We start from the raw sequence: 25,983 nt of genomic DNA on the forward strand, positions 1-25,983 counted from the left end.
AATTGTACAAAATTCCACAAGATTCACTTGAGTGGAATGAAATGGAAAGAATACTTGATTTGGAGATTTTTTAAAAAAATGCTCTAGAACCCCAGCTCTGATAATTAGTTAAGTGAACTTGGATAAATCACTTACCTTTATAGACTTCAGAAGGTCTCTTCCAGCTCTTAAAAATGCTATGATTCCCATGCTGAGAGACTGAGTATAAAATGAGAAAATATGGTCCAAAGAAGAGAGACTTGATTGTATCTTCTTAGCTATCATAATATTTGTAAATATAGTCCATTATACCATTTTATTTGCATTATTTATACATGAGAAAAGTATGTTTAAAGCAGATGAAATATTTTCATTCCTCCTTCTAAGCATATCCCACCTCCCAAAAATAACAACCATTTTCATTCCTTGGATAAGTTAGGTCTCTAGGTCACCTCATTGCTGTTGGAAATCAAATGAGATAAAGTATGTTGTTAAGTATGTGTTAAATAAAATTCCACATTGAACTAGTAATGGTAGGAGGATTACTCTAGAACCAGGACTCAATCCAGTACTTACTGTATATTGAGGACTTAGCTTAGAAGCAGCCCCAGGGCTGTCCAGAGTATCCCATGGGCCCACTATGTGCTAGAGGAGTGTATCCTCCCCTTCTTAGTCTGGGCCACTTCACAGCCTGATGGCATGTAATGTTTGGTAGGGCAGGAATGTGGTTCAGTCTATCAGCTAAACCCAAAATTATATAAAGAAAATGACAAGATCAGGGTTCATAACATCACAACTGAGCAGAATTTTTTTTCCCAGTAGATGAAATTTAATAGGTATAAATGCAAAGTCTTACATGGATTCAAAACATCAATCCCACAAATATAGAATGGGGCAGATATAACTAAACACAGGTCATATGAAATACACTTGAAGGTTTTAGGAGCCTGCCAACTCAATGTGAGCTAACCATATAACATAACAGCTAAAAAGCCAGTTGAACCTTGGAACTGCATCAAGGAAGATCAGATAAGTCATCACTGAGGAGACACTCCAGACTAGCCACAGCTCATCCATTTATTCAGCTTTCTGACCAGAGATTTTTTTAAAGTCAATGATCTGCATTCTGAGCCCCCACAGTCAAAGTCAAAAGAAAGGTTCACTTATGTTTTCTAAATTGTCAAATTTAGGGAGCTCCATCTCTTGCTTTTCTGGGGTCCCTTGCAGGTCAGGGACTGATTGGGTAGTTCTTAAATACAAGGGGTTAATACCTGAAACAAAGAGAATGGGACTATGAAGCCTTTCAAGGAATGCAACAAGGGCAACATAGTTTTCTCTAAACAGTGACCCTTTTCTTAGCTATGCTGAATACTACGGCCAAGTAGGGTTGTGAAAATGGCAGCAAGTATTTAATCACAATGTTCAGTGTCTCAAGCTAGAGTAGAAAGACAATGGTTATAAAGACTAAATCTTGGCAATTTAAAGTCTGCTACAGAGTAACCTCCCATCCTTAGCCCTGTCCCTTCCCTCCCAAGTTCCCCCTCCCCTTCCTCACCCCCCGGAAATTCCAGCCATTGAGACTTTTGATATAGCAGTGGGCATTGTGCAAATATTCTTTGGCAAATATTCTGTGTTTAATAATAACTCTCAGCCCTGTATGGTAGAAACTCCTTAAACTTTTGGATTACCTAATTGTCACATTTGGGTGAGTTTTCCTGTCTCTGTGATATTGTTTCTGTTGGGTGCTGTATTAGACTGCATCATGGAAACTTCAGCTGTGCTGGTGAGAACCTACTTACTCTGCATGAGATCTGTTCCCTTAACCATGGGGCACTTAAAACAACAGGCTGGAATTATGCAAATGTTTAACCATGTACTTATTATGCCCAGCTCAACTTGTCATCACTTGTCCCAGATCCGCTGAAATTCATTTAGAAATGAGCTTTCCTTGCTGCATTGATTGAATCAAAGTGAGCAAATGGACCAGAAATTCTAGTCACTTTAGAAATACAAGTCTAGATTTGAAATTTCTTGGGAGTATTTAGGGGGAAAGAGAGGTGAAGAAAGAAGATGGGAGAGTGGGGCAGATTCTCTCTCAGAGCATGAAATTAATTGGAAAAAGAAGGACATCTAATGAAATTTTTTTATGTACTTTTCTAGCAAGAATACTGAGTTTTTTGGGGACAGTTAGGTAGCTCAGTAGATTGAGAGCCAGACCTAGAGATAAGATATCCTGGATTCAAATCTGGCCCCAGATACCTCCTAGCTATGTGACTCTGGGCAAGTCACTTAACCTCCTTTATCATTCTTTTTTTTTTAATGTTTTGATAAGTTTTAAAATTTTGTTTTTATCATTATACAAAACACCCTTCTATATAGTTCTTTACCAGTCTTCCACTTGGAGCCAATACCCAATATTGATCCTAAGGCAGAAGATAAGGGTTTTAAAAAAAAACCTGAATACCAGAGTTGTGGAGGAAGAATACTTGTGGTCCTTTGAAGCAATGCATTGTTTCACAGATTCATCTCCCTATGACTGGCATGCTTCTGGCTCAATAGAAAGGGAGGATGTGGTGGCCTCCCAGTGATGATCAGAACTAGCCTCTGCTAATAATCCATGCAAAAGGAAATGAAGATGATGGGAATTTTCAGGAATTATCAGTGGCAGGTTGTACATCCCTGGGCTCGGCTTGACCTACTGATAAAAGTTGTAATTAGGTGGATAAAGGATGTTTTGAATTAGTCAGCAAGTCCTCTGGGTCAAGCAGAAGTATTCCATTTGATTTTTCTTGTTGGGAGGTCCTCTGGGATCCTTGGGAAAGAGCCAGGGTCCCTCTCTTGATTCCTTCATCCCAGACTCTCGAAAGTTTCTGCTTTACAGCAATATTTCCATCTGGCTAAAGTGGGTGGATGGCTCCTCACTAGTTTATTATCAGAATTTTTTTCTCTGAAACTGGCCACTGAGATCTGTTTAGAGCAAGACGCAGTGTCTTCTACCAACCACTATCCAAGACGTGAGAATCCTGCTACTGCTGGTCAGACAGCCAAGGCATACATGTTCATGAACTCTCGTCGACAGATGACGTACTTGCCTTACCATTTTCCACAGAAATTCTTCTCAGGGCCTGGGCTTCCTTGTGGGGAAGGAAGGAAAAGATCGTCCCTATTTGTTTCTTCATGTTCCTCTCACTTAATAGGGGCAAATAAGAAGGGAAGCCACAAATGCAATTGTAGTAATTTTCCTGAGATGCTTCATTTGTCCTTTGTGTTTTATTGTCTTACAAATCAGATTTGCCAGACCAGTGCACTCCGTACCCCTGTGAGAAAAAGGGAACAATAGGCTGTCAGGATCTAATGGGGACTTTCTACTGCCAATGTAAAACTGGCTGGAGTGGAAGAACTTGTGACCAAGGTAAGAAGACATGCCTTCTGACTATTGATATCTCTCTTGCTCACTACTTGCCTTACCTGATGGGTAAGGGCTAGAACATCTATATTCAGGATGGTCTGTAGCATGGTAGAGCAGAAACAATATTATATTTAGAGTTGAACTTATTTTGGTTCAAGCCTTGAACCTTTTTTCCAGCTGTGTGTCCTTGGACAAGTCATTTAACCTCTGCTTCAGTTTCCATACCAGTAAAATGAAGATAATAGTACTCAGTACCTACCACACAAGGGTCGCTATGAAGAAAACCTTTTGTAAATTATAAAGCATTATTTAAAGGAGGGAAATTCTATGTTACCAGTCTGAATTTAGAGAGTAAGAAACAAAACCTTTTCTTCTGTCAATCTCTTTATTTCCTTCTTTCCTCTCTCACTTCTCTTCTGCCAGCTGCCAGAGTGTTAAACCCTTGTTTTACCCCAGGCCCAGGATCCTAGCTCTGGCCTGAAGCAAAGCAGAGGAGGAATGGAATTCCTTTATTATACTTCCAAGAGAATGGGAACTATCTTCAGCCTGGGGTATTGAATCACAGAATAGAATGTGAGAAGGGAGAAGAGATTATCTTCAAAGCATACCCTATTGGTTCCAAGAAGAGAATGAGCCTTGCTTGTGTTCTATATGTGTCCAGATCTTGCTATCCAGGTCAATCCTGTGTTCTTCCAATTCAGACATCTATGACTTTCCCAACACTGAGCTGGCATGACCCAGAAGGAATAGGAAACCAAAGTGAAGGGTGACAGAACATATATCCAGAAGGTCTTTTCTATTGGAAAGCCAAATTATCTTTGGGAGTAGTCTGCCCAGAGTGGAACAAAACATTGAATAAAGTCTCTCATGATATCCTTATGGAAAAGACAGAGAGATGTGGGCCAATAGGATAATAAAATTTATTCAGAGCTGGGTAAATGGCTGGGGCCAAAAAGTAGTGATTAATAACTGTTTAAAAGCTATTTCCAAAGGAGTCTCCCATTGGGTGTCCCAAAGATCTGTATTTGATTGTGTGCTGTTTAACATTTTTATCCATAACTCAGATAAAGACATAGATATCAAGTGTTCAGATGACCCAAAGTGAGGTAAAGCATCAGATGTCAAAAAAAAAAGAGCTTGACAGGCAAGAACCAGTGCTGTCAGCTGAATAAAATTAATGTTAATAGAGATAAATATAAAGTCTTAACATTTGCATTTTTAAAAATTGACTTCACCATCACAAGATGAAGGAAAATGACTAGACAGCAGTTTCTCTGAAAGACAACTAGAGGGTCAGGGGAATTATAAGATCAATATGATTCAACAGTGTGATGACAGCCAAAAAAGCAAACTATAATTTGATATCAGGCTGAGGAATAAAGAAGAGAGAATATTGTTGCATTCTGCTCCAATCAGACACTATCTGAAGATGTCATCATTACTGGACACCATGTCTTTGGAAGGATATTCAACTGGAGAGTGTTCAGAAGAACATGTCAAAATGGTGAAAGGTTTCAAGTTCATACCATATTAAAATCAGTGGAAAAGTCAAGGGACATTTAGTTTAGAAAGAAGAGTCTAGAGGAAAATAGTAGCGATCTTCAGGGATTAGAAGGGCTATCCCGTGGAGGAGAAATTTGGTTATGTTCTCTTTTAGCCCAGAAGGCAGAACTAGGAGAAATCATTGGAGTAGGCATATTTAGTTTTGATGTACTTCCTATCAGATGGAACCTCCGAGTGGAGGGCTACCTCTGCAAAAAGTGAATTCCTTCCCTTTTAAGAGGTCTTCTAATCAAGTTTGGGTGGCCATTTTGTTTGGTATGTCACAGAAGGAACTCTTTTGTGGGCAAGAGTGAGACTAGATGGTTTCTGAGGTCCTTGACAATTCAGAGATTCTGTGATTTTGAGAAATAGGGGGATGGAGCTTTCTCCAAAAAGTTAAGGTTTCCAAAAAGGACAAAGCCACAGCCTGGTGCTTTGCAAAGAACTTAGCCTTGGAGACCTAGAATCTGCTTACAACTCTACCATTAACACCTTGGGCACCCCTCTGGGCCTTCATTACCACATTCGTCCAATGAGGGCATCTATGCCTCAGTTTCTTCATCTGCAAAATGGAGGGGCTGAATTCAATGGCCTCTAAGATCCTTTTCAGCTCTTAATCTATGCTCTTCTGAACCTGTGCCTACAAGAGTTTTATAAGGGTAGTATGGTATAGTTGTGGGGGTGGGAGGATGGGGAGGTGGTGGAGGGAATTGAAACAGATTTCAGAGATCTGGATTCTGGTCCTGACTCTTTCGGTAACTGGCTCTGACATGGGACAAATGGCTCAATTTCTGTTCTCTGGTTTCTACATCTCTAAAGTGACCAGGCTGAATTAGATTACCCTTTAAGGGTAGACCCTTTGATGTGTGATCTTTTGAGTCTAGTTTCTACCAGGTCCCTGCTACTTCCTAACTTTCTGACTTTTAAAGCTATGATAAAGGCCTGATCAAAGAAGACTCCAATGAAGTATCCTTTTCACCCAAGATAATAATTCTGTCACCTCTGAAATTTGGGTGAACACTTGAGGGCTCCCCAACAGTTGGAGGACCTGGAGATAGACATGATATAAGACATACACTATTATAAAATTTATGCTATTGTGTCATCTGGTTTCTGTCGTCTAGTTGTCCTCATTTACCTTTATCTTTACTTTTAGATATCAATGAATGTAACCATCAGAATGGGGGCTGTAGTCAAATCTGTTACAACCATATTGGTGGCTTCTCCTGTGCATGCTACACTGGCTACAAGCTTCTCCCCAACAATAAGACTTGTGAAGGTAAGGAAAATTGTACCCAGACTTAGCTTAAGACATTCGGAGTGACTGGGGGCCACTTGGCAATTATGCATCAAAATTCTATGACTTCTTCTCTAGGTGTCCCTCTGCCTATTGCACCCCCACCTCGCACTCCCTTTCTTTTCTGTAGCTGTGCTTTTCTGATGGCCAGTTGCATGGAATTGTATTTGCTGTCCTTAAAAAAGAAGCTGCTAAAACAACTAAAGGACCTTTTCTGATGTGGGCTGAGAGGGAGAGAGAGAAAGGAGCCTGGGGAAAGTCAGTACATGCCTAGGCATGCCAGTGGTCCCTGGGCTCTACTCTGTAACACCATAACATTAAAATGACTCACCAGAGAATTTGTGGGTTGGAATTGGCCTAGATTGGTCCAGCTGATCAGCCCTCACATCCTGACTCTGGGAGAGGGGAGAGGCTTGGCAGGGCCAATTGCTATGACTCTCTCCAGTCTCGATGGGCTTATTATACACGAGTTTGCTGTTTTGGCATTGCTTTCTATGCTGGGGATGAAACTCACAGCTGGAACATTTCAAGAAGGACTATGCCAAGATCATGGGGGTCACTGGGCTTAATACAGCCTGCCGATTAAAAAAAAAAAGCCTCTCCTTTCTTCCTCCATTGTGCCCATATCAATTGACTGTCCCCCTAATTATCCCTTCTGGAAGGCACTGAATTTTTCATGGCTTCCTGTTCCTTTCTCAGATATTCTAACCCAGACAGGCAGATGATTAGCCCAACTGACTTATGTATCCTTGCGTCTTCTTTAGGACATACCCTTTAAGCCTACGTATGTACAGAAGGGTGCAGGGGAGCCATTCCATATATGACCTGGCTAAACCCTACTTGCCTTTGGAGCTGTGTGCACAAGGTATCACACGGGCATTTAGCATGGCACCCAAGTCTGCCAATAAAGTTAGTTTTCTCCCTCTTATAGAGTCAAGAAGACTTGAGTACAAATCCTTCCCTAGACACTTAATAGCTATGTAGTCCTAGACAAGACATTTTTTTTTAAACCCTAACTTTCTGGGCCAGATTTGATCCGAGATCTTCCTGACTCCAGGCCTGGTGTTCTATCCATTGTGCTGTCTAGTTGCCCCTATGCACCATTTTTATTTAAACCCTTACTTTATGTCTTAGTAACAATTCTAAGACAGAAAGGCAAGGACTAGGCAAATGGAGCTAGACATGTCCAAGGTCACAAGCTAGGAAGTGTCCGAGGCTAGATTTGAACCCAGGTCTTCTCAATTCCAGGTCTCATGCTTTATTGACTACACCACCTAGCTGCCCTGACAAGACACTTAATCGCTCTCCCTGGGAAAGTTAGTTACTTATCTGGGATTGATTTTCACCTCTCCAGCTATTGGTGTAATGGGTAGTGTGCTAGGCATAGAGTCAGGAGGACCTGACTTCAAATCTAGCCTCAAATATTTACTAGCTGTGTGATCCTGGGCAAGTCATTTAACTTTTAGTTGCTTCCATTTCCTCTATTGTAAAAGGGAGGTAATAACAGCACCTACCTTCCAGGGTTGTTGCGAGGATCAAATGAGATAATGTATGGTTTTTAAAAAGCACTTAGAATAGTACCTGGCATATAATATAAACACTTATTCCCTTCTTTTCTTCTCTATCTCCTAAGTTTGTTGGGAGGATCTAAAGAAAAGTGCTTTATAACCCCTAGAGCATCATATAAATGACAGATTTTGCATTGCCCTGTCATTATTATGTCCCCCTTGCATCATATTCAAGTCAGAAATACTGAAATTTAAAATCTGACAGGTGAATTGCTTTGGAAAGATTGCTTTCAGGATTCGTATAATCTCTTTTAAGATCTCCAAAGATGGAGTCCTCATATTTGCCTTCAGGATCCTATTCTGACTACCTGTTGCTCTGCTAGTCAAGAAGGGTGGAAGAATTGAACATTACAGAAAGTGATTTTGAGATCTGGAATTCTTGTGAACCTGGCTTTCCTATTTTTTTTTTTTAATTTTTAAATATTTTTCCATCTTTACATGATTCATTTTCTTTCCCTCCCCTCTTCCCTTCCCTTCCTAGAGCCCAAAAGTAATTCTGTTGGGTTGTGCAAATGTTGTCACTTGATACCTATTTCCACATTATTCGTTTTTGCTATAGAGCAATTTTTTTAAAGCCTAAACCCCAAATAACATACCCATAAGTACATGTGATAGGTGACATCATATGTTTTGCTTTTGCATTTCTACTCCTGTAGTTCTTTCTCTCAAAGTGAAAAGCATTCTTTCCCATAAGTCTTCAGGAGTGTTCTGGATTGTTGCATTGCTACTAGTAGCAAAGTCCATTACATTGGCTTGTTCCACAATGTACTTGCACAATGTACAGTGTACACTTTCTGTGTACAGTATTCTCCTAGTTCTGCTCATTTCACTCTGCATCAGTTCATGAAGGTTCTCCCAGTTCATATAGAAACTGGCTTTCCTATTCTCCAGATGTGCCAACTTTACTTCCCTGAACCTCAGTGTCCTCACATGCAAAATGAGCCAGTTGGAGTAGATGGTGATAAAGCATCTTTCATCTTTCCCCCCTTCTCTTAGAGTCTAAACAGTTCCTCATTTCCTTCCAAAGTTAAAGAACTTCTACCCTTTTCAAACCCGTCCAGCAGTTAGTGCCCTCTTTCCAATTATTTTGTGTGAGTATGTATGGTTTTTTCCCCCAATAGTCTTTGTATCTTTGCACAGAATAGGCATTTAATTTTTTTTCTATTTTTTTTTAATTTTTTTCTGGGTTATACATGTATTATGATAGAAAACCAGTTTCCATGTTATTCATTTGTAAGTGAGTAGTCTTATAAAACCAAGACCCCAACTCATATACCCAAATAAACAAGTGATAAATCATGTTTGCATTCCTACTCCAAGAGTTCTTTCTCTGGAGGAAGATAGCATTCTTTTTCATAATTCCCTCAGAATTGTTCTGGATCACTGCATTGCTGAGAGTAGCTAAGTCTATCACTTTTGATCATTCCACAATATTTCAGTTACTGTGTATAATGTTCTCCTGGTTCTGCTTATTTCACTATGTATCAGTTCACATATGTTTTTCCAGTTTTTTCTGAAATCATCCTGTTTATCATTCCTTAAAGTACAATAGTATTCCATCACCATCATATACCACAATTTGTTCAGCCATTCCCCAATTGAGGGACATCCTTTTAGTTTCCAATTCTTTGCCACCAGAAAAAGGGCAGCTGTAAATATTTTTGTACAAATAGGTCCTTTCCCATTTTTTCATTTCTTTGGGTTACAGACCTAATAGTGGCATTACTGGATCAAAAGGTATGCATTCTTTTATAGCCCTTTGGTCATAATTCCAAATTGCCCTCCAGAATGGTTGGATTAGTTTGCCACTCCACCAGCAATGCATTGGTATTCTAATTTTGCCACATTCCCTCCAACATTTATTATTTTCCTTTACTGTCATAGTAACTAATCTGATAAGTGTGAGAGGGGTCCTCAGAGTTGTTTTAATTTGTATTTCTCTTGTCAAGAAGGATTTAGAACATTTTTTCATATGATTATTGATAGCTTTGATTTCTTTATCTGAAAACTTGGGCATTTGAATGAAGGACTAAGGAGTGTGGAGAGTGCCTCAAGGAGTTTACTGTCAATTGGGTTTATAATGGATTCAGAGATAAATGAATATATAAAGTAATTTGAAGAGGGAGAAAGACCCACTAACTCACAATTATCAGGCATCAGGAAAGGCTTTTATGACTATAGAGAATAATAGATTAGCACCCAAAATGGGACGGGACAGCTCCTCTTGAAGGCCATAATGAAACCACCCCTTAAATTTCCTTTTTGGAAACTAAAGATTCTCATTCTCTTTGAGAACTTATTTTCTACCCTTTGATTCAGTGTCCTTTTTTCCTGAATCCCCTCCCTAGTCTTTTCTACCACCCCTTTGAACTATGGCAATCCAACTGAACCTATTTTCTATATAAAGACCTTCAGTAATCTGACTACAATGGAACAATCACTTCTTGTCCTTGAATTTTATAGTCATGTTTTTTATTTAGCCTGAAATCATGGACTGGCTTTTTTTTTTTTTTAGCACTACTTATTGCTGACTCATTCAGGTGTAGGTCCTAATGGGCAGCCCATGGAAACTGTGCTTCAAGACACTATAATTAACATAATATCCAGTCTAGATGAGCTTTCTTAGATGCTTTGGGTATGTTCTCACACACACATATTCATAACTTTCTCCTTTATGGTATGTATTTTAACTTTGGGGCTTCAGATCTATGGACATATGGGCCTTAGATATTTAGGATTCAACTGGTCTAAAGAAGTTGGAATTTAGTTGGATATTATAAGAAGTCAGAGAAGCCAGGAGACAGAGATGAGGAGAAAGAGAGCATTCCAGATATGGGGACAGTTAGAGAAAATGCCTAGAAGTGTTTTGTTTAGGGAACAGATCATAACCAGTGTTATGGAATCACAGAATATGCATGTAGATGTGTTTATGGAGGTGGACAAGAGGACTGAAAAGGTGATGAGAGGCAGATTTTGAAGGGCTTTGAACACCAAACAGAGGATTTTTTATTTAACACTGGAGGTGATAAAAAATCAGAGGATCTTATTAGGTAGAGAAGTAACAGGGTCAGTCCTCAACTTTAGGAAGGTCATTTTGACAGCAGAAGATGGACTGGACTGAAGAAAAAATTGAGGCAGGCAAATTAGCCAGCAAGCTATTGCAGTAGTCAGAGCATGAGATGATAAGGACTTATACCTTATAAAAAATGACCACAGAGGTGGCCCTTTTTAAAGCTGAGACCTTGAGTTGAATGCCCATTTGTTCTGAGTAGTGCTATGTGTTCTATGTTGGCAGAAGGTTGATCTACACAGTCTCTTTTCTTTGGAGATTAAGGGAAGGGGTTAGGAGTAGGTGGGGGTAGGGGAGACTGCTAGCAGGGCAGACTGGCTGCAGTCTGCCTCAGTAGATGTAGCTGTTCCCTTGTTTTGGTGTCAGCATGAATGCTATTTTCAAGGGGCCTTCTTCCCCTCTGATGGTGTTGAGCTCTGCTGGCAGCCTGAGTTTTCCATTGCTTACTGCCAATACTATACACTTGTAAATTCCTTCTGGAGTTTTAGAAGTATTTACTTGACCTAACTCTAATCAGGCTGCTTCCCTTAGCCACTGAGATTACTGTGGTTGTTTGTGGTCATTATTTAGCATTTGTTCAACACTGCTAAGAAGTGTGTGTAATTAGTATTGAGAATGAGAATTGTAGGGTAAGGGAGTTGAGGAGTGTTAAGAATGAGAATGGGGGGTAAAGGAGTTGTAGAATCTTAAGAATAAGAATTGGGGTAACAGAGTTGTAGAGTCTTAAGAATGAGAATTAGGGGTAAGGTGAGAATAGTGGGGTAAGGGAGTTGAAGAATGTTAAGAATGAGAATTAGGGGGTAAGGGAGTTAAAGAAAATTAAGGATGAGGATTGGAGGGTAATGAAGTTGTAGAATGTTAAGAATGAGAATTGGGGAGTAAGGGAGTTGTAGTGTGTTAAGAATGAGAATTGGGGGGTAATGGAGTTGTAGAGTCTTTAAGAATAAGAATTAGGGGTAAGGGAGTTGAGGAGTGTTAAGAATGAGAATTGGGGGTAAAGGAGTTGTAGAGTATTAAGAATGAGAATTGGGGGGTTAGAGAGTTGTGGAGTCTTAAGAATAAGAATTGGGGTAAGGGAGTTGTAGTCTTTAAGAAAGAGAATTGGCGGGGTAAGGGAGTTGTAGAGTCTTAAGAATGAGAATTGGGGGGTTGCAAAGTGTTAAGAATGAGAATTGGGGGGTAAGGGAGTTATAGAGTGTGGAAATGAGAAAACTGGGTGGGAAGGGGTGGGATTGAATAGGAAGCCAACTCTGGACCTTCACCCATCTCCATCTCTAAGTATGCATCCATTACAATTATATTCAGCAAGTTTATTAAGTGACTACTATATCCCATCTCCACACTCTAGTAGGCTTTAGGTAAGGAAAAGCTGAATGATCTAGTGGAGAAAGTTGGGTTTCGAATCAGAAAAGATTTGGGCTTAAATCTGCCCCCTAGTACCTGCTAGCTTTGTGCCTGTGGACATGATAATTAACTTCTCTTAACTCAATTTCTTTATGCATGAAATAAAAATAATAATACCATTAGTATCTATCTCATGGGAGTATTTTGAGGATGAAGAGCTGTTTAAATGATGGCTGTTTTTAAGAAGACTGAATAACACAATGGATAGAGTACTCGGGGCTTGGAGAAGGGCAAAACTGGGTTCAGATGTGGCCATTAGTATTTGCTGGCTATAGGACTATGAGCATACTACTAAATCTTTGAGTGCCCAAGGAAACTTCCTAAGACTTAGGTACTCAAGCATATAATATGTTAGATCCAACTGAATAGGTGAAAGGAGTTCCCAGTGCTAATGAACTCACTGATCTTACACCATTAATAATAATCATTATTGGCAATAATGATCATTAATGATCAATAATAAATACATTATTATTCCATAAAGTTGGATAAGAGCAAATTATGTGCCTCTTGGTTCATGAGAGGAATTGGGAAAGAGCAATGGACCCAGAGACAGGAGAATTAGATTTATGGCCTAGATGTGACACTTATTGCCTATATAAGACACTTCTTTCTGAACCTATTTCCTCATCTATAAAATAAGCATATAATAGCACTTGTCACATAAGATCGTTGTGAAGTTCGACTAAGATAAGTATGTGAAGGGCTTTGCAGAGAGCTAACAACAAGCATCAGAGATGAGATCACAGGATCACAGATTTAGGTCTGGAAGCTATAATGTCTCCTTTCTCCCTCAAATCTTCTCCCTTTCAGGCTAAACATGCTCCATTTCCTCAGCTGATCTTCATATGGCACAGATGGGCTTCACCCCATCACTGCCCTCAGCAGAGAAGTTTGGGGGATTGGTAGTAAATTTACTAAATAAATTCTAAGTATTTACTGAATAAATTCTAAGTAAAAATACTAAGTAAAGGAGTCTCTCCTTTAGGCTTTCCTCTATGGCACAAGACCCAGCACATCTTTCCTAGCTAGCTTATCCTATATTGGTATAGAGCTTTAAAAGAGTCTTTTACTTGTCAAATCATGTTTGTTCTTGCTGTCCCAGAGTTATTCAACTTTGTGGGTCTCCTCCATATTTTCCTCTGATACTGTCAGAGTGCCTGCTCGTATCAAAAGCTTTTATCATCTCAGTGAAGACTATGTAAGGTCTCTGTGTTGTTCCTCGGATTTTTCCTGTAATTGTTATGTAGCCAGGATCTTATCAGCTGCGCTGTGCTGTGATCAGAAACCAGGCCAAGCCTCTGGGCGTATAATATTCTGGGATGTCATCCAACTGAGAAGGACCTCAGCCACTGTTTCAGCCATGGTTGGCAGTAAAAGAGTAGTCCCTTTGTGGAAACGATAGCTCTTCTGATAACCAAGTACATAAAATATTCCTGGAAGTGACAGGAAAAATTTGGGCACCCGGAGTCAAACTTGGGGCATTGTTAATAGGCTCTAGAACTGTTTTTACCTATAGCTTTCTTGTCTAAACTTATCCTCTGTGGATTACAAGATAAGAATCAGGCTCTGAAAAGATATCCTCTGAATCTGAGGTCTACCTGAGAAGTTGGCACTGATGTTGGCAAGACTAACAGATGGGCCAGCCACTGAGGGACATGGAAACTATGCTGACGCAATAATGGCTATTCACTGCAGACTACATAATATCTACTTCTCTATGGGACACAGAGAAGGGATGGTCCCTGTCTCAAGTGAGCTGGGGTATTCTAAGCATGCTGTGATGGGATAACCAACATTATTACACGATCTGTCCTCGGTGTACATGCCATGAGACTGTGCTGTACGTGAGATTATGCTATAATAAGATCCAAAGCCAGATATGCAACCCTCCTTAGACCAAATCCTGGCCCACGGTATTATTTATAGTAAGGCTCCAGTGGAGTTGCCTGGTGCCAGACACTTGAATACCTCTTTTGGGCAGGTCAAGACCATCCTTCTGTAGCTCACAGTGCTGGCTTCCTATACTCCGAGGGCATTCTTGTGGAATGAACCTCAAGGTAAAATTCATAATAAAATGCACAGAGCCTTCTGAAATGTCATTAGTGTTATCCTGTTTCTGGGGCTAATAAGTGATGCCTCATAGTTCAGTTTGGGGATGACTATTCTTCCAAAAGTTGCTTGCTGCAACAGCAAAGATATTCATGTTGTTGTTGTTCAGTCCTATCTGTTGTTTCCCTAATGACAGCTCAAATCCTGACATTTAGAATGTTTTTCAGTGCTCATGATGGCACATACTCCAATTCATGACTAAATAGAGACCTTTCAGTCATGTCTGACTCTTCATGACCCCATTTGGGGTTTTCTTGGCAAAGACACTGGAGGGGTTTGCCATTTCTTTCTCCAGCAATTTTTAGAGATGAGGAACTGAGGTAAACAAGGTTAAGTGACTTGGGCAGGGTCTCATAGTGAGTGAGTGAGTGTCTGAAGCCAGATTTGAACTCAGGAAGAAGAATCTGATTCTGAGGCCATGTTCTGTCCACTGTACCATCTAGTTATATATTCATAAATGATCTCAACGCCTCTACCTCAGAAGAATAAGATATTTTAAGCCTCAACTTGCACTTTTAAGTAGTCACTTTGTCACTCATGGAATTGTGTCCTTTAATTTCTAGTCATCTGAAAATAGTAAAACGAGGTAGAAGACTTCAGTAGAAAATGCTGGCAATTTCTCATGATAAATACTGATTTTAAAAGTTGAGGAATCAGGTCTGAAGGATAAAGACCTGCGAGTTAAGTTACTATGTGAACTCTCCTAGGAGATCCACAGAAGTAATAAGCAGGATTTGGATGAAAACTTTAGTTCATTTTTCCTACATTAAAATGTTCTAAGTTGGTATTTTGATGATGCTCCATGGCATAATCCAACTTGTGTGCAAACTCATGGCCAATTGGCTCAATGTCTCAGGCACATTCTTTGTTGGACTGGATCATGGCTACACAACTGAAGGAGGAATCCTGGTAAAAAAGCACAGGATTTGGATTCAGAGGTCCTGGGTACAAATTTCAGCTTTTAACCACTTACTAAAGAGGCATCTAAGTGGCTCAGTGGATAGAGCACTAGTTCTGGAGTCAAGAAAATCCAAGTTCAAATCTAATCTGAGACATTTACTAGCTGTGTGACCCTGGACAAGTCCCTTAACCCGGATTGCCTCAGTTTTCTCATCTGTAAAATGGTAAACCAGTCCAGTATCTTTGCCAAGAAAACCCCATATATATGCTCCCCAAGGTCCAGAAGAATCAATGTGGCAAGTGTCTCATTTCCTCATTTTCATCATCTATTTTTTAAAAAGGGGAGGTAGAGTTGCCTAAGATACCCTCCAAATCCCTTCAAGCTCTAAACATATGATCTCAAGAACTTATGGTGATCATAGCTAAAAGTATATGCCCAATCCTATTTATAGGAAAGTCAAACAGAAAAGTGTGATACTTTGGGGAGGAGAAAAGAGTAGAGAAGAAACCAAGAGAAACCTTAGGAAAGAAAGAAAAAAATGATCAAGTTATGGAATAAGAGCTCTGGTGAGACTCTAAGGTACCCAACTCTTTAAAACATCCAAGTAGCCAAACCATTAGAAAGTCTCTATACATGGAGTAACTAACAATTTGCTTAGAAGAAGTGATTTAGTAGAAAGAACATTACGATGGAGAGCTGGAGAACCTGTGAATTCAAATCAGGAAATGAGCCTTGTACAAAGAGCCTGGCACATAGAAAGTGATAAATAAATAAAAATAATAAAGTGACTAATAAAATATTGATTGACTGACTGAATACCTACTTATGAGACATTAGACAAGTAATTTAACCTCTCTGGGCTTGGTTTCTTTATCTGTAAAATGAAGAAAGGTTGGACCAGATACCCTAAAGTCCCTTCTAACTCTGAATCTAGGATCCCTTGACCGTAGCAACTTCCCATGATGGGAGCTAAAAATTTTGATTGAGTGCCTTTTTGGGGTTTTGGTTGCAGACATAGATGAATGTACGGATGCAAGTGCCTGCGGAGAAGCTCGATGTAAGAACTTGCTGGGCTCCTACTCATGTATTTGTGAAGAAGGCTACATGTACAATAATGAGAAAAAGGTTTGCCAAGGTACTTGAGGGACAGCATGCCCCTTCCTTCATCTGGTTCCCTCATCCATTCTCAGAGAACCACCCCTCCCTTGCCTCCCACCCCATATGCCTCTTCTTACTCGTATCTCACAAAACACGTATGCTTAAAAGCTAGTTGCTCCCTTTTCCAGGAAAAGCTGATGTTATTCTTTGAGATATTATGCAACTGTCAGAAGTGGACTTAGGAAAAGGGGATGGAGAGTTGGGGTTGGGACCAAAAGATTGAGAGAAAAGACCCTCCAGACTCCAGAACTCTGCTCTTCCCAAACGTCTTTTGATTCCTCCCTTTAAACATATAGAAAACACATATTTATATACACACACATAAGTATATGCAGACACATGTGTTTATGCCCATGACTATCTGCAAGTGCCTATGCACATGTCTATATACATATTCACACACATGTGTTTGCATGTACACACTTATTAATGAAACCATGCTCTTGGTGTATATACATGTAGAAAATATCACTGTGCTCTATGGACAAATATAAAACGATATGAATTTTTAAATATTAAAGGCTATTTTGGCTGAGTGCCTAAATATGTATGGGATAGGCATTGTATTAAATTTCTGAGCCTCAACTATGCTGTCTGAGAGCCAAAGGAAATTATGACTATTTCTAACTGCTCCTCCCTTACACATATATGCATACTCACACACATACACATATACAGAATATGCAAAAAATGATGAGGAAGGTCCTGGGTCATGTGTGTCCTGAGAATTTGTATGTGCAGTATTTTCCCTTTCCCAGTTGTGAACCAGCATTTAAAAAAAAAAAAAAAGCAAAGTTTGAATTGGCAACAGTGGAAACTGGGGATCCCTCCCCCTTCCTACCATCAAAGGGGCATGCCTTCAGCAGGAACCCTCTTCTCTTGCATTCATCTAAGCTCTGATGATATATATGGCTTCCCAGATTTCTCCCCTGGTACAAATATACATCAGAATTAAATTTTAATATTCAACTAAGGTGAATCACAATGTGGGAATGGCACCAATTTTGTCTTTTCAAAACTGACCCAATTGGCTTTCTTTTGTTGCTTTCTTTTTTGCCATTTCTTAAAGAAAAAGCTAAAAGGGAGGAGAAATAAAGACAGATGAACTGCCTAACACCCATCTGCAGTATCTTGTTGCTTAGATTGCATTTTAGGAACTCATTTTGTTTCAAAAAGTGCCAACACCTCTTTATCTTCCCTGCCTCCCCTTTTGTGGCATGCAGATGTGAATGAATGTGAAGAAAAACTCTGTGAACAGACCTGTGTCAATTCTCCTGGGAGCTACACTTGTCACTGTGATGGCAGAGGGGGAGTAAAACTGTCCCATGACATGAACACATGCGAGGTACCTTTCATTTCAGTATTTGTACAATGAAAAAAATTGCCCCAGACTCAATCTCCTGAACTCAAGATTTCCAGATGGCCTTATGACAAGGGCTCATCATCCCAAAGAGGGATATTTCTTTCTTTCAAACAAAGAAGCCAACAAACCAACCTAAGCTGGATTATAGGGAATGCTAAACTCTACTAGTCACTGTCAAGAGAGATGGTCTGCGATCCCTCTGCCTCTGCTGAAGGCTGTAGCTCCTGTATTCATTGGACATATATGTAAGGGCAACTAGGTGGCTCAGTGGAGAGAGCGATGGGCTTGGGTTCAGGAAGCCCCAAGTTCAAATCTGGCCTCAAGACACTTCCTAGCTGTGTGACCCTGGGCAAGTCACTTAACCCCTGTTGCCTAGCCCTTATCGCTCTTCTGCCTTGGAACCAAGACTTAATATCCATTCTAAGACAGAAGGTAAAGGTTTTATTTAAATTTTTATAAAAGAGAGAAATACATGGAGGCTTGGTATAAGGCCTGCTTCTGCCCTAATAATGAATGATGTTTGGTTGTATTTGTAGGATCGCTATGGTAACCATGAGCTTGAACAACTGACCAGTACAGTTGTAGACCCAAAAGTGTGACACATGAGAATATGCATTTTCTCCTAAATCTGTCACGATTACTCAAGAAGCTGGTCTGTTAGGGCTTTAGTTCCACATGTATATAATTAAGTGTTGGACAATCACACACCTCCATGGGCTGGCAGGACAGACTTTATCCACAGCTTTTGCTGTTTACCTGATGCCTCGGAGACCTGCCTAGTTAAGCGTTTACAATTTGCCTTAAAAGAGAAAGAAGAAATGAAAAGCAAAATACTTCCAGATGAAAAAAACAAGTTTTGTGAATTTCTATAAGATACTGGGAAAAGTATAACATATGGTTTCTGCAGTCTATTACCAAATTGGGGAAGGAATGACCAGATGGACTCACAGATATGACCTCAGTTTCCTCATCTGTAAAATGGGGATAATGATAGCACCCACCTACCTCCCAAGCCCAGGGTTGTTGTGAGGATCAAATGAGATTGTCATTGTAAGCACTTGGCAGAGTGCCTGGCACCTAGTAAGCACCATAGAAATGTTAGTGATTATTATTATTATTATTTATTACTATTTCCTCTGATTTTCTTAAAAAGCTATAAATTATTGTTCTCTAATAGTAAGTCCAGCAGTTCATTCGTGATTTGGCAAAGATTTGTTATGGTCCTTACTAAATATCCCCACCACCTTCATTCTTCTCCTGGAATAATATGATGGAAAGTACATTCTCTGAGCCTAAAGATGGGAGGTTCTAGGTTCAAATCTGGCCACAGACACACTTCCTAGGTATATTGCCCTAACTGTCTAGCTCTTACTACTCTTCTCTCTTGGAACCAATTCTTAGTGTCAATTCTAAGATAGAAGATAAGAGTTTAAAAAAAAGAAAGAAAAGGAAGTAAGTACATTCTCCCAAGAGTAGGGAGAATCCCAGTTGTGCCACTTATTAGCCATGTGAAAATCACTTTCTCTCTCCCGGTTTTATGTCCTTATTCATAAAAGGAGGTGTTTGAATTAAGTCTAGGTACCCTTCTAGCTCTAAGTCCTCTTATTTTTAGAGCAATAGGTTTCCTTTGTCTGCGACTTATTATTACAAAATTTTTTGGACAGGACATATTGCCATGTATTTCTTTTGATGTGGCCAAAAGTGTGAAATCATTATATCTCGGCCGAATGTCCAATGGGGCCCCGGTGATCAGGCTGCGTTTCAAAAGGCTGAAGCCCACAAGGTGAGGATATGCCAAGGTTTCAATCCTAAAATCTCTCTCTATTCCAGACACCAATGGAGATATTTTTTTAAAGAGCCATTGCTTACAGTAGAAAAAAGTAATGAAACCATTAGACCTTCACATAAATGGTTATTGCCTTCAAAATGAATTAAAAAAGAACATTTGTCATGCTAGGGGATTCCCTCTTTTGCAGGTTTCCTAGAGCACTTCAGGGGCTATGTAGATGGTAGCCAGGTCTATATTTTAAGACAGCAAGATAGTACAGTAGATAGAGTGCTGGGTCAGGAATCAAGAAAATGATTCTTGTTGAGTTCACATCTAGCCTCTGACACTTAACTATATGACCTGGGGGAAGTTGCTTAACCCTCTTGTCTCAGTTTCCTCATCTGTAAAATGAACTGAAGAAGGAAATGGCAAACCACTTCGGTATCTTTGCCAAGAAAACCCAAATAGGGTTAATGAAGATTCAGTCAGACATGACCAAAAGGTCTCTATTTAGTCATGAATTAAGAGGATGTCCCATGGCTAGCACTGAAATACTTTATAAATGTCAGAATTTTGAGCTGTCAGTAGGGAAACAAATACTTGGTAGTTATGACCTCTGCATAATTCTGATTTGTTTCTTGACACCCTCATGGTCAGAGTTGTGGCTGAATTCGACTTTAGAACCTTTGATCCTGAAGGTGTCATTTTCTTTGCTGGAGGCCGTCAAGACAACACCTGGATCATGTTGGCTCTCCGGGCTGGGAGGTTGGAGCTGCAACTGAAATACAACAATATCGGGAGAGTGACCAGCAGTGGGCCAATCATTAACCATGGCATGTGGCAAACAGTAAGTACATGCTCCTTGTTTGGTTTGCCATTGTTTGGATTCTCCTTTCTGCCTGATGGAATCATCGTCACCTCACAGCAGGCTCTCCAAGGTTATTGTCATTGCTATTTTCTTAGAATCAGTGGTTTGGCATTGATTGCTGCCCTTGACCCCAGGGAACTCCTGGTTCTGGCTACTAGATCACCTGAGTGCCTACCACTATGGGAGAGAGTCAAGTGGGAAACTTAGAACTCTTTGATCTTGTCCAGATTCTTCTTAGACATACCCAGGCTATATACTTTGTTCACCTTGGCTTCTTAACATGCTTAGCATCACTCAAGACCCAACCCCATGGCTACCTGCTGTAAAGAGCCTTTCCTGGTACCCTTGGTTGGTAGTAGTAGCTAATTGGTGCAGTGGATAGAGTGCTGGACCTGGAGTCAGGAAGATTCATTTTAAGTTCTGATCTGGCATCAAATACTTACTGGCTGTATGATCCTGAGCAAGTCACTTAACACTGTGTGCTTCAGTTTCCTTATTTGTAAAATGAGCTAGAGAAGAAAATGGTGACCCACTCCAGGGTCTTTGCCAAAAAATCCCCAAATGGGGTCAAAAAGAGTTAGCTCTGATGAACGACAACAATTTGTTGATAGTGCTCAATATATCCTCAAATTATTTCATATTCACCTATCTCTTTAAGGGTTGTATCACCTCCGTAGAATGTAAACCCCTTAAAGGTGGGAACTGGATTTTGTCTATTTATTTCCTAAACACCTTGTAAAGTGCCTTGCACTTAGCAGCGACTGAATAAATGCCCTTGAATTGTTTGACATTCACAATCTGACTTTTCAGTATCATCTTCCATTCCTGCATTAATCATATTCTTTCTTAAGAGGAAATTTCCCTATTCAAGGTTCAATATTTAGTCATGCATAGATATAAATATTCCTGGCTATTTTTATGTATGCAAATACAAGTTAAGCCTTTGGATCCCACTGGAGTCAGACTGGTACCTCTCAATAGCATCACAAGACTTTTAGTCTAGGTAGCTGGTATGAAGTTTCCTTAGATACAACTTTCCTGGCAAGAGATCGGAATCCTTTTAGTTCTAACATAATGGAAGTCAATTTGGTCGTTGCAGAGTGGCTTACTCTTTGACAGTGGGGGGGCTTTTCTTTTTAAGAAAACAAGGAAAACCATTACCCCAATGACATTGTAGACATTTGGTAATATTTCCATCCCATCAAGTAATGTCTCATTCTCTTCCTGAGCTCTTAAAGTAACGAGAGTATGGCCAAAGCAACAGGAAAGGCGTGTTTCAGCAAAGTTGCAGATGAAAATGTAGAACATCGAGGAACTGTATACTCTCGAGGAACCAGGGCTTCTGACAAGTGAGGATTTTACTGGTCTGTAGTCATTTGAAACACTCTTCACTCCATAGTCCCCTGGACAAGGGCATCTCTATAACCAAATGTGGGGAGCCTGGGGATGGCCCTGGGATCAGATAGCTCTTGGTAAAGTGTTCCAGAAAATATCTGATATAATCCTCACCCACTGTTGAGTCATAGCTGCCACCACCCCAGCAGAAAGTAAACTCATTTAACTGTTTTGTTTAGGAGTGTGGCAAATCTAAGAGGAGACGGATCTCACTCAAGAGGACAAATGAGATTCTCAGGATAAAAGCAGTCAGTCCTTGATGGGGAGGAACTCTGTCCTCCTATTATTTCTTTCTCTTATGCTTTCTATTTATTTTTTTTTACCCTATACCTTCTGTCTTAGTATCAATACTAAGTAGTGATTGCAAGGCAGAAGAGCAGGAAGGGCAAGGCAAGTTAAATGACTGGCCCAGGGTCACAGAGCTAGGGAATGTCTGAGGTCAGATTTGAACCCAGGACCTCCCATCTCTAGGCCTGGATCTCTATCCACTGAGCTGCCTATCTGTTCCTTATGCTTTCTATTTAGATGTTCCATGTTCAGAAAAACCAAAGGACTATACACTAAAAGTAAAGATGTTTTACTTAAATCTAAAGGAGATGGGCAAAATTGTTTGACCCGATTCTCAAAGTTTCCCAGGCAGCTGGGTGGCCCAGTAGCTAGAGGGCTGGATTTTAATTCAGGAAGACCTGAGTTCAGATCCAGTCTTAGACAAGACTTACTAGCTGAATGACCCCCGGTAAGTCACTTAACCTTTATTTGCCTCAGTTTCCTAAGGTCCTTTCCAATTCTAAGTCTATGACTTATGATTCTTATCCATGATACATCCTCCATAAAGAACCTACCCTATGTGTCTTTTTCTTATTCTTTAGTATCTTGGGCTACCACTGTGTCACTGGGGCTGTTCACATGTTTCTCTTATTCTTGATAAGTGACTGGCACACTTCCTTTTGAAGTCATCCATTTTCCAGATGCTGTCTTACATGCTCATTCTTATGCTTAACCTGTAGGTGGCAAGGTACTTTACTTTTCTACATAATAATAGCTAACATTTATATAGAGCTTACACTGTGGTTAAGTGCTTTAAAATATGTACATTACAATAATAATATTATTATTACCTCATTTGATCCTCATAACAACCTTGGAAGATAGTGGACTATTATTATCCTTATTTTACAGATGAGGAAACTGAGGCAGGTAGAGGTTAAACAATTTGTTAGGGTCACAAAGCTAATAACCAGCTGAGGTCGGATTTGAACTCAGGTCTTCCTGATTACAGATGTAGCACTCTATCCACTGTACAGCCTAGCTGCCTCAACACCCACTAACTATCTTTCTGGTGAGCTATTTATAAAATATAATTTCTTGGAAATCATAGTATACTATTATTGTCAGTCACATGGCATTACTGAGAGAATAGATGGGTTTCTGCCACAAATAGTTTTGGATCATTGGAAAAGCTGTATTGATTTCCAAATGCAATGGAGCCCAAGCTCTTCCTAGTCAATTCTGGGAAGCTTTTGTTTTCCATAGATATATTTTGATTACTTAAGGTCTTGGCTGCTTAACTAGCTCTGCGACCTTCAGCAAATCTCTTAGTGTCCTCATCTTAAAAATGAAGGGTTTGGACAACCCGTGGAGTACCACCCAGGTCTCAGTTATTGGATTTATATAGATATTTTTGTTTGTTTGTTTGTTTTTTAAACGCTTACCTTCCATCTTGGAGTCAATACTGTGTATTGGCTCCAAGGCAGAAGAGTGGTAAGGGCTAGTCAATGGGGGTTAAGTGACTTGCCCAGGGTCACACAGCTGGAAAGTGTCTGAGGTCAGATTTGAACCTAGGACCGCCTGTCTCTAGGCCTGGCTCTCAATCCACTGAGCTACCCAGCTGCCCCCTATAGGTTTTGTGTGTGTGTGGTTTTTTTTGTTTGTTTGTTTTTTAATATAGTTTCTTAAGATTGTTCTGATAAGTACAGGCATCCTCAGTTATAATTAAGTAGATTTTCAAGCATTGACTTTTAAGTTCATTGTTTGGAATTTAAAATACACTTTCTAATAGAACCTGTGTTAGGAAGATTCTGAAGTCAACCCACAGGCGACCATAATGCTTTTTGAGCAGTACTAAAAATAGCTCAGAGACCCGAGTTCCCTTCAGATCCTTTTAATCCTGTGTCCCACTGATCTTTGACTAAGGGAGAAGGGAGTCAGATAGAGGGATGGAGGTTCAGTGCAAGTTCTGCTGTCAGGGAAACTACTGTGGCAGCATAGAGAGCATTGAGGTAAGGGGGTGCTCTTTGAGAAGCGAGTGGAGGAGTGTCAGTGGCTACACAACAAGAGCAGAAGAGAGATCCTGCCACAGAAGACATTCCTCCTCCAACAGGATTGGAGGCTAAGAAGGGATGGCTCAGGCAGAAGCAGGGCAGGACAGTAATGTAGATTCACATTGGAAGGTCTTTTATAAGTTGTGTTCATAAGTTTGAGACCACCTGTTTGTCACTGAGTAGATCTACCCGTCTGTTAACTTCAGCACTTCAGAGAATTAGGGCAATATATATAAATATTGTCCTAATTCTTTAAGTGTTATTCACTTATTCTTGATTTGTTACTTTTATATATAGTAGTATTCAATGCTCTGTAAATATAATGTACAATTCCAAGTTTGTATTCATTTGTTAGTAGCCTGGCTTCCCATAGGAAGGTCACTGTTAATAATAGAGTGAATGAATGAATTCTTTTTTCCATTCACCTGGCTCAAATGATTACTCACTCTGGCAAGTAGGGAAGTAGCTAATTTCAAGGCTGACTTAAAGATTTTTTTTAAAGAATAGACTCTGGGTGTTTATGGACTGGAACTCCAGAAGTACCTTGGCCTGGATTTAATTCTTTTTTATCTAACTTTATGTAGATAATATGTATTTGAACACTCAGTGGGTAGATGTTCACAGCCATAATGAAGTAAAATGATGACTGAAAAAGAGAAAATAGCTTAATAAAGGTGCTTTTTCCTGCATAGTGTAATGGAAAGAACACTAGAGTTAGCTAAAAAGGACTGGATTTCAAGCCTAGTTCCTGTTTGGAAGTTCCATGTCCAAAACACCTAAAATACTATATGAGATATAAGGGAAAATGCTACATTCAAAGCTCTGTGACTTCGGCATGTCCACTTTTCCTCCTCTCATTCTGTTTTCAACACCCTGCAATTTGGCTTTTGATATCATTTAACTGGAACTGCACTCTCCAAAGTTACCAACAATCTTTTAATCACCATATCCAATGACTTCTTCTCAGTCCTCATCCTCTTTGACAACTGACCACCCCTTTCCCCAGGATGCTTTCTCTTTTCTAAGTATTTAGGACACTCCTCTTCTCCTTTTTCTGCCGGTATATTTGTTGTATCTCAGTCTCCTTTGCTTATTCATCATCCATGTCATACCCATTAACTGTGGGTGAATCCCAAGATTCTGTCCTTCCCTTTTCTTTCTTTCTGTACTCTCTGCATGACTTCATCAGCTCAGATGATTTCAATTATCATCTCTATGCGGATAACTTACAGATCTATTTATTCTTATTCTCTCTGGAGTTCTAATCCCACACTGTGTAGCCCTAGGCAAGTTAGTCCTCTTTGCCTCAGTTTCCTAATCTGTAAAATGAGCAAGAGAAGGAAATGGTAAACATACGCAGTATCTTTGCCAAGAAAACGCTAAAAAGTGACTTACGAAAGTCAGGCTTGACTGAAAATACTACACAATAAACTGCGTAGATTAACAGAAGAGGATGAATTCAGAAGAACCTGAAAAGACTTATATGAACTAATGCAAAGTGAAGTTAGCAGAACCAAGAGAACAGTGTACAGTAACGGAAATATTATAGGATGATATTGTGTGATATGTATGATAACAGTATGATAACTGTTAAGGACTAAACTATTATCAGCAAAACAAGGTTCAAAGATAACCCCAAGGGACACATGATATAAAATGCTATCCACAGCCAAAGAAGGAACTGTTGGAATCTGAACTGCATATCAAAGAATGCCATCTTTCACTTTTATTTATGAGTTATTTAATGTGTGTGTGATATGTCTTCTGTCATAGCATGGAGAATATGGAAATAGGAATTATATAAAAGCACTGGTATAACCTCTTTCAG

At 39.8% G+C, this 25,983-nt stretch overlaps 1 protein-coding gene across 1 annotated transcript in view; it reads left to right on the plus strand.

The window, feature by feature from the left end:
- GAS6 (growth arrest specific 6) overlaps positions 1-25,983 on the plus strand; it is a 105,642-nt gene that overhangs the window by 56,481 nt on the left and 23,178 nt on the right. Inside the window, exons 5-10 of the mRNA XM_044670497.1 lie at positions 3,269-3,391; positions 6,087-6,209; positions 16,295-16,417; positions 17,664-17,785; positions 19,468-19,586; positions 20,229-20,418. Of these exons, the coding sequence (XP_044526432.1) occupies positions 3,269-3,391; positions 6,087-6,209; positions 16,295-16,417; positions 17,664-17,785; positions 19,468-19,586; positions 20,229-20,418 (800 nt within the window). The remainder of the gene's footprint in view (positions 1-3,268; positions 3,392-6,086; positions 6,210-16,294; positions 16,418-17,663; positions 17,786-19,467; positions 19,587-20,228; positions 20,419-25,983) is intronic.

The sequence above is a fragment of the Gracilinanus agilis genome, chromosome 3 (assembly GCF_016433145.1).
Source record: "Gracilinanus agilis isolate LMUSP501 chromosome 3, AgileGrace, whole genome shotgun sequence".
Taxonomy (NCBI): Eukaryota; Metazoa; Chordata; class Mammalia; order Didelphimorphia; family Didelphidae; genus Gracilinanus; species Gracilinanus agilis.